This window comes from Pleurodeles waltl, chromosome 11, assembly GCF_031143425.1.
Source record: "Pleurodeles waltl isolate 20211129_DDA chromosome 11, aPleWal1.hap1.20221129, whole genome shotgun sequence".
NCBI lineage: Eukaryota > Metazoa > Chordata > Amphibia > Caudata > Salamandridae > Pleurodeles > Pleurodeles waltl.
This window is the reverse complement of record NC_090450.1, coordinates 327,691,712-327,705,884: the sequence shown is the minus strand read 5'-3', so window position 1 is coordinate 327,705,884 and position 14,173 is coordinate 327,691,712. Positions and strand designations below refer to the sequence as shown.

The 14,173-nt window shown below is 46.5% G+C and overlaps 1 protein-coding gene across 1 annotated transcript in view; it reads right to left on the bottom strand.

Annotated features, from left to right (window-relative positions):
• Nucleotides 1-14,173, bottom strand: part of PAK2 (p21 (RAC1) activated kinase 2) — a 439,171-nt gene that overhangs the window by 205,060 nt on the left and 219,938 nt on the right. The window contains exon 8 of the mRNA XM_069213609.1: nucleotides 8,380-8,443. Within this exon, the coding sequence (XP_069069710.1) occupies nucleotides 8,380-8,443 (64 nt within the window). The remainder of the gene's footprint in view (nucleotides 1-8,379; nucleotides 8,444-14,173) is intronic.

The window sequence follows — 14,173 nt, the reverse complement described above, 5'->3', positions numbered from 1 at the left end:
TGGCAAGCTGGCTGGGTGGAGGAAGCGACAGGGCGCCCCTTCCGTGTCAACGAAAGGGACGAAAAGTGGACTGTGGTGGGCGAGGAAAGACTGAGGACTGAGGCGTAGCCCGGGAATCCTTGAATCTCTCAAAGGCCGAGTCCGCTTTGTCTCCTAAGAGACGGGTGCCATCGAAGGGCATGTCAATGAGTGACTGTTGGACATCCCCTGGGAAACCAGAAGTGCGTAATCAGATGTGGCGCCGTAAGGCCACTGTTGTTGCAACCAATCTGCCCAGAGAGTTGGTCATATCCAACCCACATCGGATTGTGAACTTTGCTGCACCTCTCCCAGCGCTCACTGCCTGGGAGACAATAGCACAGGCCTCCTCCGGTATCTGAGGCAGGACTTGTGCAACCGTACCCCACAGGGAGTGTATATGACGGCCTAAAAGGCATGCGGTGTTCACAGACCGCAGCGCTAGACTGGAGGAAGAAAACAACTTCTTTCCAAACTGTTCCAGCCTTTTGGATTTCCTATCCAGGGGTGCGGAAGGGAAACACGGCTGAAGAAGAGGAAGCCTGGATAACAAGACTCTCCGGCGTGGGCTGTTAGGACAGGAATTTTGGGTCGTTCGGTGCCGGCCAATGGCAGCGAGTGATAGTCCTATTTACAGGAGACCCTGTGTGGGGTTTGGACCATGTACCCAAAAGGACATCGATGAGGGTCCCATTGAATGGTAAAAGGAGTCCAGAATTAGAAGCCCCAGAGCCCCAGGCTGAAGTACCTCCGTCACGAGATTAGACCTGCCTTCTACAGTAGGTAGCTCAAGGCCGAGGACCTCAGCTGCCCTACTGACCACCATACCATAAGCTGCTCCCTCCGCCGTAGCCACAGTAGGAGACAGCATGACAGCGTCAAGAGAAGTACCCAGACCTCTGGCTTTGCCCAAACCCTGCGCCCAGTCCATAGTAGGGGCATCCTGGTATTCATAAGGGTCCAGGGACCCATCCAATTCCTCCCCATATTCATACCCACAGGAAAAAGGGTTCAAATCCGACCTGGGGTTAATAGGCCCCGCCGAAGGCAGCGTCGGCTGACACCCCTCCGACTCAGAGTCGTCAGGGATAAAAATTAGGTCAATGTCGATAGTAGGCACTACGGACGTCAGGAGCATTGATAATCGACCCAGTGCCGAAGCCGCCGGTGTGGAACCCAAAGGCCCCTCAGCCCAACCCCTTGGGGCCGAAGGCGCCGTATTGGGGTCGGCCCACCAAAAGATGAGGCGCATGGCCTCGTAAAACTCTTTCAGTTGGGCTGGGGTCGCTCTGGCTCTGGGAAACTCTGGGAAGCACAGAGTAGACGCAGGCTCTGAGGACAGAGGCCTATTGCATGGACGCTCTTCTCGCGTCGGCCGAGCGACTGGGTGAAGTCGGGGAGAGCGATGAGACGACTTCTTCTCCTTACCTTGACCTGAGGATTTAGAAGAAGTCGATTGGTGATGACTCCGTGACCGATCTCGAGACCTTAGTCTCGAGCGAGGCCAGGACCTACGTGGACTCGAGTGCCGGGCCGTCATTAGCTTTAGGGACCGCTCCCTCAAAGCCTTCGGGTGCATGGCACCACACTCCGAGCACGACTTCAGGTCGTGCTTGAGGTACCACAGACAAACACGGTGAGGATCAGTCACCGACACTGTCTGATGAAGTCCTCACATGGTTTGAACCCGGTCTTCGGGGACATCTCAACGCACCAAAGTAGTACACAAAAAATTTCGACAAAATGGTTGAATTCAGCCAAAAAATAGCCTAGGTTAGCTCTTCTCAGAATCAGCGCATGGCATGGAAAGAAAAGAACTGACGTCACTGTGCGAGGGCGGCATCTATGTACTACTCCCAATGTCATCACGTCAACCAGGATGACTACTACGCCTGCGGAGTCAACCGACGCCACCTACCGACATGCAAGGGTATTGCTCTCCGGATCCAGTCTGACCTCTGGGGGAAAATTCGAAGGTAAGGAATCTGCAACTAGAAGTCTCTATCAGATTTCTTGGACAAGTTGGCTGGTGACCCACAGAGGAACGGATTGCCCTGAGACCTGCCTGGACCTCTCTACTACTATGGGGTACGCTGCTCAGCTTCTGGGGCGGGGGTGGCAGGTGACCTCGCCTTGCAGCAATGGACGCGACCCTTGTGGATCCCCCCACCTGAGGACACTCTCGGGACTTACCTGGCTAATGGCGGCCGCATGGTCATTTTGTGGTTATATTTTTTCTTTGTTCATGGTTTGGGTTTATGGTAGGAGGGTACTCATTCCCTTATTTTCTTTTTAGTTTCTATGTCCACTGTTCCTCTTAAAGACCCCATCTAACCCCATGTGCAGGGCCACTGAAAGGCTATGTGATTGCGGCTACTGCTGGCCCTATACTGCCGCTTTAGCCAAACCTCAACGTTCCCCACAATGACCTGAAGACTGGGTCCTTGAATGTGAAAGGGCTCAACTGCCTGGTTAAACGCAAGGTAATATTCTTATACCTGGAACAGTCAAGGAGGTGATAGCTGTCTCTTGCAGGAAACACAGTTGACATATGGGGACTGGAATAGAACAAAATCCTGACACTTCCTGCAATAACACCTTTCCTCTACTACTGCCAAGACTGGAGGAGTCACCATTCTGGTTTCTCACTTGTTTGTGCACAGTGGGGTGCAAGCTTGCCAAAAGATGTACACATAGGTGATCTTACATCTACACTGGCATCCCTATATGCCCCCAATGAAAACCGAGAATGCTTTCTTAAAAGATCCATAGGCCGTAGCTGAGGTAATGGCCTCTCTGGATTAGACGGGGTCTGTGGTTAGGAGGGGGGTGTGGGGGATGGGGTGGACAAACACTTCAACCTCGGTTAATTAACAAGGTAGATAACTCCAGGCAGTGGCATGGCTGGGGAACTGACAGAAGGAAGAGAACTGGATGCAGGCGATATGGCTGCACAACTTATGGAGGGTCACACACACAATAGATACTATACCTTCTTCCCATGCATACAAAACCTAAGCTCATCCGGATTACTTCCTGGGGATGAGTAGCATCCAAATGCAAATGACTGGTTGAGATTGAACCTAGGATCCTCTCCGATCATGTCGCTTTAACCCTTCCCCTTCATGTACCTCATCACAGCAAGTGCCTTGTCCATGGCGAATGTGAGCAGGCTTACTCCATCAGCCGGACGTGGTCTGCCACACCACACAAGCCATCAAACTTTTAAGCCCTTAATGACACAGCTGACAATTCCATAGCCACACTATGGGAATCATTAAAAGTAGTAATTCAGGAAGAAATTATTTCTATGGCCAACAAACTCCACCAAAGGCCTTTGGGGAGTAGGTGAAGGAACTTGAGTTCATCCATAAATGAACAGGGGCCCACAGGATCTGACGACGGTTGGAAGCTATACGGGCACAGCTGGACAGGGACGAATTCACACTACTCCAACTTGAGCATTCTTTCTATGTGGGAGGGGTAAATGTTGCAAGTTACTAGCTAATAAGCTGTGAGCTAAACAGCAGGTAGAGAGGGTGGATTCTATCCTCCATCAAGATGGTGGTGAGTCACAGGAGACAGGCTTATTGCTGAAGCTTTTTCGGGAATACTATAAGATGATCTACATAGCACAGGACCTGCTTCCTGATGGCCCTTTGAGTATATCTTCAGGGCACTTGCACAACCCGGCTGGTGCCCCACCGGGCTGGCTCTTTAGATAAACCTATTCACATAGAGGAGGTGGTGATGGCCACTACAAAGCAGAAACTTCTCAAATCACCAGGCACAGTGGCTTTCCAGCCCTTTCCTATTAAAACGTTCTGCTAAACACTTGCCTCTAGCCTCACTAGGCTCTTAACTCCCTAGCCGACACAGGCACACTACCACCTGCTATGCTCAAGGCTTTTAGCACTGTTAGTCCTAAACCTGGAAAAAAAATTCTAGAATGTATGGTTCTTACAGATCCATCTCACCTATAAATGTGAATGTTAAACTATTCACCAGTAGCTTAGAAGTGGGGTTGGGACCCTGTATGCTAGGCTTAATGGACCCAGATCAGGCAGGTTTCATCCCCCAACGCCAGTGTGGCAACAAAACCAAAAAGATGCTTCATTTTGTGGACGAAGCTAAGTGCTTGTAGAGAGACATCATGCTCCCTGACATAAATGCTGAGAAGGCAATTGATTGGATGCAATGCACCTATCTGGAATCAATACTCCACTATTTTGGCACTGGGAAGAAGTTCTGGAATCTTAGAAAATATGGGGCACCGCAAGCAACGATGCGGGCCAGTGGCCAGGACTCGGCCCCTCTTCCCCCATTAAAAGGGGGCACAGCAGGGATGCGCTCTGTCCACTCTGCTGTTTGCTCTGAACAGGGAGCCAATGGACCAGAGGGTGCAGGATAACCCATCCATTACTGGGATGTGCTTTGGGAGGGAGGAGCATACCCTAAGCCTTTATGCTCCCGACGTGATGGTTGCAGTTGACTACCGGCTGGGGGCCCTACCAGCCTTCCTGGGAGAACTAGAGAGGTTTGGGGATGTGGCTGGCTTTTGATTCAATATTAGGAAGTCAGACTCTTAACCTTCCTGTGGCACTCCCCATGCTGTCAAAACTGGCCGCCTAATACCCAGGGCAGTGGGCACTCATCAGTGACCTACCTGGGTGTCCAAATACCCTCAAAGGTGAGACACACCGCAGACCTCAATTAACAAAGGCCTTGCCCCAGCAAGGGTGGATGGACCTTGCTCACTGGAAGCTTTCATGGCTCAGACGGTTGATGGCGTTGAAGATGACCATCCTCCTGAGCTATTTCTGTTCCAGGCTTTTTCCCAGGAGCCCACAAAAGGCATGTTCCAATTCTTGCAGGGGAACTTAACTGCTTTGTAAGGGTGAAGGGTAGCCCAGTATGAGCTACAACCTGATTTTACCACCCAGTCCACGAGGGGGGTTTCAGGGTCCCTGTCTTTTTACCTAACTACCAAGTAGCACAACTCTGCTTCCTGGTGGAATGGACTTGAAGAGTTTGAAAAGCACTGACGTTTTATGGATAGAGCATCTCTGGAAGGTCCCATTTTGAAATGCTCACAGAGAGCCTGGGATTGTATTCATCCCATGTCACCAAGGCCACCCTTGGAATAAGGGGCTGAGTGGCCACCTGAAATCATCTTGACATTTCTGTTCCTGCTGACTCCCATCTTGAGTAGCACAGAGTTTACCTGAGGTCTTCATCGTACCGCCTTTGCACCTTGGCAGGCTGCAGGCCTATTGGGAATATGTTGGACGCCACAAGCCCCATCTCTTTTTTTTGTAGCTCAAAGTGGACTTTGGGTTACAAGAACAAGAGAGGATGTGATACCTGCAAGTCCGTCACTGGGTTTACCCACCCAGCCATCCAGAAGGAGGTGCAGCACCCGCGAACGCTCTTTGGAAAAATAGCTGTTATCCAAGAATGATTAATGCCTCACCTCTGAACTGTGCACCTTGTTGTAGCAGTCCCGTCCTGCGGTTAAAACCCCGGGGCAAAATAAATGGGTATGTGAGCTCGGGTGAACACACACAAGGAATGGGACGAGATCTATCATGAGGCACTGCATTTCACACACAACACCACAGGCATTGAAACGGCCACCAAAATTGCTACTTACTGGTGCCTCACACCTGCAAGCATTTGCAGAGGCAACCCTAATTGAAGTGTGGATTGCTGGAAAGGATGTGGATACCCTGGGACCCTTAGTCACCTTCTCTGGGACCGTCCTAAACTCTTACGGTACTGGGACACAATCCTAGCTGACACTGACGAAAGTTTTGACACACAGCTGCCCCGCTTCATGGCTTATGGTATTTTGGGCCTACCCAATGCAGCGACGTGCCTGCTTGAATCACACAAGGGTTGTCATATTGGCATGGTGCTGGGAGCAACACTCCAAAGCATTCTTTCCTACTGGGGCACAGAAAAGCTCCCAACACACACAGCATGGCTCCATAGGCTGTGGCGTATTCTTAGTATGGAAGGCTGTCCCCTGAACTGACTCATCAGATAAACTCCTACAGAAAGCTGTGGCAACCATACATAGCATTACTCTGCTGAATTTAATGAATTGACTTGCCATCAGTACCTCTGCCTACTGCTCTTAATGGCATCTGACATAGCACAGGATGGGGGGGGGGGGGGTTGAATTAATACAGCACAGACAAGGGGGACTTGTGCACTACCTGGGCATGTTTGTTTTCCTTTTCTGGAGTGAGTACCCAGATGTGAGGGCGTTTGAGGTGGGTGGGAATTAGTTTTGGACAGGTTTGATTAACTCCGGATTATTTAATGAGCAGTACCTTCACCGGAATTAACTGCCTATAGCTGTATTGCCTCACGTTGTATTTCACTACTGAAATACAATAAAATAGATGCGAACCATAAAATCACCTAACTTCTGCATCCGTCAATGATAACGGACAGTGACAAAGAATCGTGCATCATCTTGCTTGACAAATATTAATCAACTCTTCCTTCATACAAAAAAGTGATGTATGATGTTTCCAATACAATATTTGAGACCGCTATTGTAAAGAGTGACCAAACTATGTGGTGCATCCTCATCAAGATACATGGGAATCTTAATATGACCCGCTGCTTTGAGGCCTTTCAGACTTGTGCCACCTGACATAACTAGTGTAAATTTGGGCCTTTCAGGAGAATTGTTTTTTTCTTTTACAGACATATTGGAAATTAAGATATCAAGAGGCAGCAGGTTGGTTAGGTTATCATTCTCACACTTCAAATCTCTTGGGGCTGACCCATGTGAATACATTTTGATATTAAAGTGTGCATGAAAAACCAGTGACCATAGTAGTTTTTGGAAATGTAGCAAATTGGCAGTACATGTCAAGTAAGGCTAAAATCTGTTCCAAAAGCAGAATGCGTAGATGGGGAATGCAGTGGGAAAAACATGCAGTATAAACCTAAGCACAATCTTTAATTCAGACTAAGACAACATTTTGATGAGGAGATTAATAAGAAAATTACTCTTCAAACACTGGGTACAGGCATGAAGTTAATGTACACGTTTGCCCCAAGAAACAATTCTGCAATCAATAAGGGGCATCAAAGCAGACCACAATTCCCCCTTCAATGAGGGGCAGAGTCCTAAATTATTTTCACACATGTGCATGAGACTGTGATCGCTTGTCAGCAAAAGTTAGGTATTGTGAAAAACAACTGAGACCTTAGATATTAGGCTGACAATAGCTTTTTCTGCCTCATGATAATGCATACATAGGAGGGAAGCACATGTGAGACCTTTATCTGAATTGTTCTAAGAACTAGAAACAACATACTGGAAGGTCTGAACCATTTAAGGTTACTGTATCCCTGCTAACTCTTCAAGACTATGCTCAAGAGGGCAACAACTAATCTTTCCCTATCAAAGTATGCAATCAAAGGCAGTTGAGCCAGAGGTGGATTGAAATTTGATTCCTTGACATATGAAATATTTTTCTTATGGAGTAGCGGTTGGTCAAGAATGTCCCTTGCTTGGTAAACAGGATTCTTCGCCTGCCCTCTGAGACCAAACACATGGGTATCTGATTAAGTCTAGGCATCGCACACTACCTTCCTTGCCTGAAAAGCCTTTAACTGCTAACCTTCCCTACCAAGAGTGGCAGGTACAAACAGCGTTGTATTTGGTCCACTGTGTGAACGCATAATAGGAAGGGCCCCAAAACACCAGTGGCAAAATACCCCAACAACCACAGTTGAGGCCCAATAATCTGTCTGCCTTGTGGATAGCCGGATATGGGCTAAGACAGAGAGGTAATGAAGATTCCCACACATTCCAATTAGGACATGGTTTCTAGCACCTCTCATCTTCATAACCAAATCAGTAATTTCCCTCACAAAAGCTACTTAGTCATTGAAGTCTCAGATTTAACTAGATGCTTTGTAGTCAGACTAGGGATGATATAAGCATTGCTTATGTCTGTCACAACTCCATGATACCTTTTTGATCCATCTAGCCATGATACCTTTTTGATCCATCTAAGGCAGAACCTAACCCACACATCCCTGGATACAGATTATTTTCTTTTTTAAATAAAGTTTTCAAATATATAATTTTTTTGCAAGTGCTAAAATATGTTAATAGAATATTGTTGCCAAAAGGAAGATACGAATCAGAAAATAGAGTAGGTACAGCTGTTATGATAAAGGCTTTCAAAATTATGTGCACATTGACATAACAATAGAATGTTTACTCTGCGATGCAGGGCATGTTTCAGTGTACTTGAACAATATTCATGTTGACAACTACCATGGCACACACAAAGGCCAAAAACTACAATCTGTATTCTAGATACTGACCCTTGGCCAATTTTTTCATATCTTGTGTACTTCTTTTTTGGGTCTCCTATGCTAACGATGGTTCCTATAGAAAGGTAAAAAAAACACTGTTAAGGTCAGCAAGGAAATCTGTTGAGAAAGCAAGAATTGCAAAACATTTACAAAGTAACAGTCTACATCTCTCCTGTTGTAACTAATTGTTTTTACCTACCAGGGCTTAACAATGAAGGCAACACCATTATAAAAGACTGGTGTGCAAAACAGCAAAAATGGAAATACTACCCTCACAGTAATGTTGGTATTGTTTGTTCTTGTTTATCTACATTGACAAATGGCTGGGAATTTCATTAAACATATGCAGAACCAGAAAGTCTTTATCAAGAGGGTGCAGTCTCCTTACATTTCTCAATGAGGCCTTGCATGAATGTACCCTCTCAAACATCAACCTGACCCTTCTATACTTTATACATATTTCCCAGCCCCGTTGTCTCCTTTTGTTCTGTCACAAAACATTGTAGCACAATATGCACATAATTAAGAGAGAATTGGATTGGTGATGTGAGGGGAGAGAGCCCAAAATAACAATACTAGAAATCTTTGTCTGTCATTCCAAATGGTTGGAAAGCTGATTCCACTGTGCCATAACTACTGGGAGGTGGACACAGGGATCTTTACCAAGCTTCACACAATCAGATATAGAGAATTATTTCCTGGCCACAAGCTGTACCTTTCCAGGAGATGCATCAATTAAGCAGTACTTACAGAAGTCAGCAGTGGGAAAATGCATCAGAAAAGTCTCTCTCTTAGCTCTGGTGGAATGAGCATGTCTTGGAGAAGGCTGAATAAACTTGTGTTCTAAAAGGTTGATAATTATTAGGTTATCCATCTGCAGCTTTTGTCTCCTAGCTGCTGCCCAGAGTGTGACAGTCCTAAGTTATAGGAAGATCGAATTGCCTAAAAGAAACCATTCTTTCCAAGTATAACCTAAGAGCACTGGACACACCCAGATTGTGAAGCATTTCCCCAGCAGATAAAATATGCGGTGTGTGGAGAAAAACTGGAAAGGATTTAGGTACTTACCATGTAAGCATCTATTTGTGGCATGTACTACTGTAGATTCACATGTAATGCATACTCCTGCCATCTAGTGTCGGGTCTGGAGTGTTGCAAGTTGTTTTTCTTTGAAGAAGTCTTTTGAGTCATGAGATTGCGGGACTTCCCCACCAGTTGATATTGCGCATGGGCATGGACTCCTTTGTTATATTCCACACAGGCGGGTGAGAAAGGAGTGTAAGGTATGTGTAAGAAAAAGTGAAGTCCATGCTACATGTAAATATATATAAAGTGTAACTGCAATGGCCATAGGCGTCTCGGGAGGAGGAAGGGCACATGTGAATCTATGTCACTACATGCCACAAACAGAAGCTTACAGGGAAGTAATTTAATCCATTCAATGGCATGTGTAGCAGTATACACATGCTCAGCATAGACTGTACAGCAGTCCCTCCTTAGAAGCAATGGCTAGCCTGTGGGTGATGCAGTAGTCTGAAAAAAGGGTATGTAGCACTGCCTGACCTACACTGGCTCATTGGCATGCTCAAACATCCAAACAGTAGAGTTTAGTGAAAGTGTGTGGTGTAGACCAAGGAGGTGCCTTACAAATCTCAGCTATGGGAGTGTTCCCAAGGAAGGCCATAGTAGCTCCCTTTTTATGAGTGGAGTGTGCTCTGGGAGAAACAGGTAAAGGTCTTTTGGCGTTAATGTAGCAAGTTTAAATACATTTGACTATCCACCTGGTTATGCCCGATTTGGATACTGGATTGACTTTATGAGGTGGAGAAACAGCTACAAAGAGTTGTTTAGTTTTCCTGTAAAGTTTTAGTTCTAGTTCTATCTACTTAGAACAAAGTGGCCTTTTGAAATCTAGGGTGTGAAGAGCTCTTTTCGCTATGGAATCTGGTTGAGGGAAAAAATCTAGGAGCTCAATGGATTGACAGAGGTGAAATTGTGATACTACTTCAGGTAGAAATTTAGGATTGATCTGAAAAAACACTTGATTTGGAAGAAACATTCTTCCAAGATTAGTGCCTGGAGCTCACTAACACACCTGAGTGAAGTGATGGCGACTAAGAATGCCACCTTCCATGAGAGAAACTGAAGTGTGCATGAGCGAAGTGGCTCAAATGGAGGACCCATAAGCCTAGTGAGTACAATGTTAAGGTTCCACAAGGGAGCTGGAGGAACCCAAAGGAATGACTCGTTTGAGTCCTTTAATGAAAGCTTTAATTACTGAAATTCTGACTAGTGAGAGATGCTGTCTATTTTAGAGATATGCAGCTATTGTTGCGAGGTGCAAGAGTATGGCAGTGTAAGCGAGATGAGGTGCAAGTGTATAGAAGTGTAAGCGAAATTTGCTTTATGTAAATGAAGCAAATAGCAAACAATTTCTTGTACCATGGCTTTCATAGGATCACTTTTGTTTGGATTGACAGTAGCAAACAAAACGTTCCCATTCTGCAGCATAACAGGCTCTACTGGTTGGTCTGCGTGATTCATTGAGAATGTCCATACACTCTGCAGGCAAACCAAAGTAACCAAACTATGACCTCAGGAGCCATATTGCAAGGTTGACTGACTTGCGGTCTGGATGCCTGCTTCATCCTTGATTCTGGGTGAGAAGGTCTGGCCTGTTTGGGAGCTTCTCCTGTAGGACTAGTGAAAGATCTAGAAGTGCGGTGAACCAAGCCTGACGTGCCCAGGTGGGATCCACAAGGATCATGGTAAGAGACCTTTGCCTGAGCTTCCGGGCCAGAAATGGAATGAATGGGAGAGGTGGAAAAGCGTAGGCAAATATCCCTGACCAACTCAGCCAAGTAAGCTGCCCTTGTTTAGATTGTGTGAATGCCTCTCTATCCAAGGGCAGCCTACTGTGGATGAGGCGGAGATTGGCCATTTTGCGTTTTCTGCTGTGACGAAAAGGTCTATGTGAGGGGACGCCCACTTTTGGAAATATGATTGGAGGACTTGTGGGTAGAGTTCCCATTTGTGGACTTGTTGCTGCATCCTGCTGGTCTTCAAAGTCGTAGATACTCCAACAGGTGAATGTTGGGAACAGCCCACTTCCATATGGTCCGGGAATAGTGTGATAGTTGTAAGGACTGTAACCCCCCCACCCCCAATTCCCTTGTGAGACAGGTGAGAAAGGAAAGCTTTCAGTACTAGGAATACCACCTGAAGTTCCACGTAACTGACATGTAGTGACTCATGTTTTGCATCTCAAAGATCTTGCACTGTCAGGTCTTGTGAGCACTTCAACCTGTCCGTGAGGCGTCTGTGGTCAGTGTGATGTGAGGAACAGGGTCTAGAAATGGCTAGTTGCTGGTGTTCCACCATTGAATAGAACAGTGAGGGTAGAAGTCTAACACTAGTTCTTCCAGGTAACCCTGTGAATGTGACCATTGGCAAGCTTGGCAGTGGTGTAGGGGATGCATGTGTAGTCTCGTATGAGGAACTATGGCGATGCTAGAAGCCATCACCTCTACAGATGCATGAAGTTCCTTACTGTGTAGGATTGGGTTTCCTGAAAGTGAGGCAGAAGTGTCTGAAAATTCTGGATACTTGCGGAATAGGGGTATGTCAACCCTAACTGTGTGCTCAACATTGCTCCTAAGTAAGGCTGAACTTGTAGAGGTTGGAGGTGAGCTTTGGGGTATGCTGAAAGCAAACCCTACATCCACTGTCAACCAAGATGTTTTTGACACTGGTGAAGTGTACTGGCTTTAATGAGCCAATCGTCCGGGTAAGGAAACGTGGACATTTGGTCTTCGCAGGTGCGCTGCGACCACTGCTAAGTATTTGATAAATACCCAAGGAGTGGTAGTCAACCCGAGTGGAAGGACTTTGTATCTATAATATTTGTCTGCAATGATGAACCTTAAGTATTTTCAGTGTGCAGGATGTATTGGTATGTGAAAGTAGACGTCCTTTAGATCTAGAGCTGTCAAAGTCACCTTTTTGTAGAAGTGGAAAGGCATGATGTGAAGCGAACATATAGAAGTGTTCTGATTGCCTTCTAAACAAATACATCCTGAGATCCAGAATTGGTCAGAGAGACTTGTCTATTTTGGGAATCAGGAAGAATAAGGAGTACACTCCTGAACATAAATGATGTAGGGGAAAAGGTTCTATGGCCCCTTTGAGGAGAAGGGCTTCGAGGTCTTGCTTGAGAAGTTCCTGCAATAATGTGGGTGCAATGGGAAATGTTGTGGATTGTGGTAATGAGCTCCAGACAATATCCATGTTGGGCAATGGCAAGTACCCACTAGTCTGTGGTGATGGTGTCCCAGACAGAGTGAAAGTGCTGGAGTCTGCCCCGACAGGTGTTGGATAGTCTGAAGGAAGGTATGGGTACTCACTGTGTTACAGTGGATCAGCATGTGGCAGCACTCTTCCCTTGTTGTTAGTTCCTCTAAATGAACTTCTAGTAGACTCTGCTGTAAGAGGAGTGAGTTTGCTTGTATTGGGACGTAGATGCATCTGTGGAGGGGGATTTGTATGCTCATCTACAGCCTGTGCGACAAAAGGAACCTCTGCGTGTGGGAGTCTGTAAGGTATCCATCACCTTGGCTGTGTGAGTGTCTTTTTTAATTTTGCCAAGCTTAGTATCTGCTCGTGGTCCAAACAGGTGCTGCTCCTTATCAAAGAGCATGTTTAAGACTGCCTGTTGGGCCTCAGGTTTGAAACAGAACACCAAAGTTATGTGTGCATTCTTAGGAGGCTACTGGTGTTGATACCCCTGGCTGCTGTATCGAAGGTGCACCGTATAAAATTGTTGGTAATAATTTGGCCCTCAAAGATTATTTATTGTCCCCTTTTACGGTGTTCCTCAGGTAGTTATTGCAGCAATTCCTCCATTTCATCCCAATGTGCCCGATTATAGCAGGCCAAAAGGGCATGTGAGTTCACTATGTGCCAGTGGTTTGCGACCTGGGCCACTTCCCTCTTTCTGCCAGCATATATACGTTTACTGTCTTTTTCTGGGGGAGCGGATGAGTGGCTTGACTGTTGGACCGCTTACAGACAGTGGTGGTAATGAGAGAGTCAGGTGGAACTTATGCTCTAATAAAAAATAGGATCTGAGAGAACTGCCTTATACTTTTTATCCACCAGGGGGTGATTACTCTAGAGAGAACTGGCTCTTTGAATATCACCACTGCATGTCTCATCATACAAAGGAGCATGGAGAGGTATTGAGTGTCCCCGTGTGTTGAGGGGAGGGTATCGAACAAAAAGTCCTGCTCTACGAGTTCCTTGGGGAGCTGGACATTATGGAACAACTCTGCCCTGGACATGACCTGTTGGTATGAGGTGGTATCCTCTGGAAGAAGAGGGGCGAGAAGGATAAAGATCCAGATCATTGGGAGTGATGGGATCTTGATCATGCGCATCCGATAGATCAGTATCATCTAGTGGGTCCACCCCAACCTCCCCAGTATAAGAGTGTGGAGATCCTTGAGAACTGTCATCAAGTGTGCCCTGCATAGGGGATTGCGGGGTAGAGTGAGGAAGGGGGGTGGTGATGGTGGTGGTTGTGAAGGAAAAGGAGGGGGTGGGGAGGAGGAGAGAGAAGGATGACGGGCTAGGCTGGTGGCCTTGTCTCGTCTTCTTCCTTAGAGGGATAGGTATGTCTAACGCCTCCTCAAATGTTAATTTCCTCTTTGGAGGTGCAAGAGAAGAAGGAGTTGCAATGATGTGACCATTTCCTCCTTTGTAAGTGAATTTTTCATTGTCTAGCATCCATCTTTTCGAGGATCGA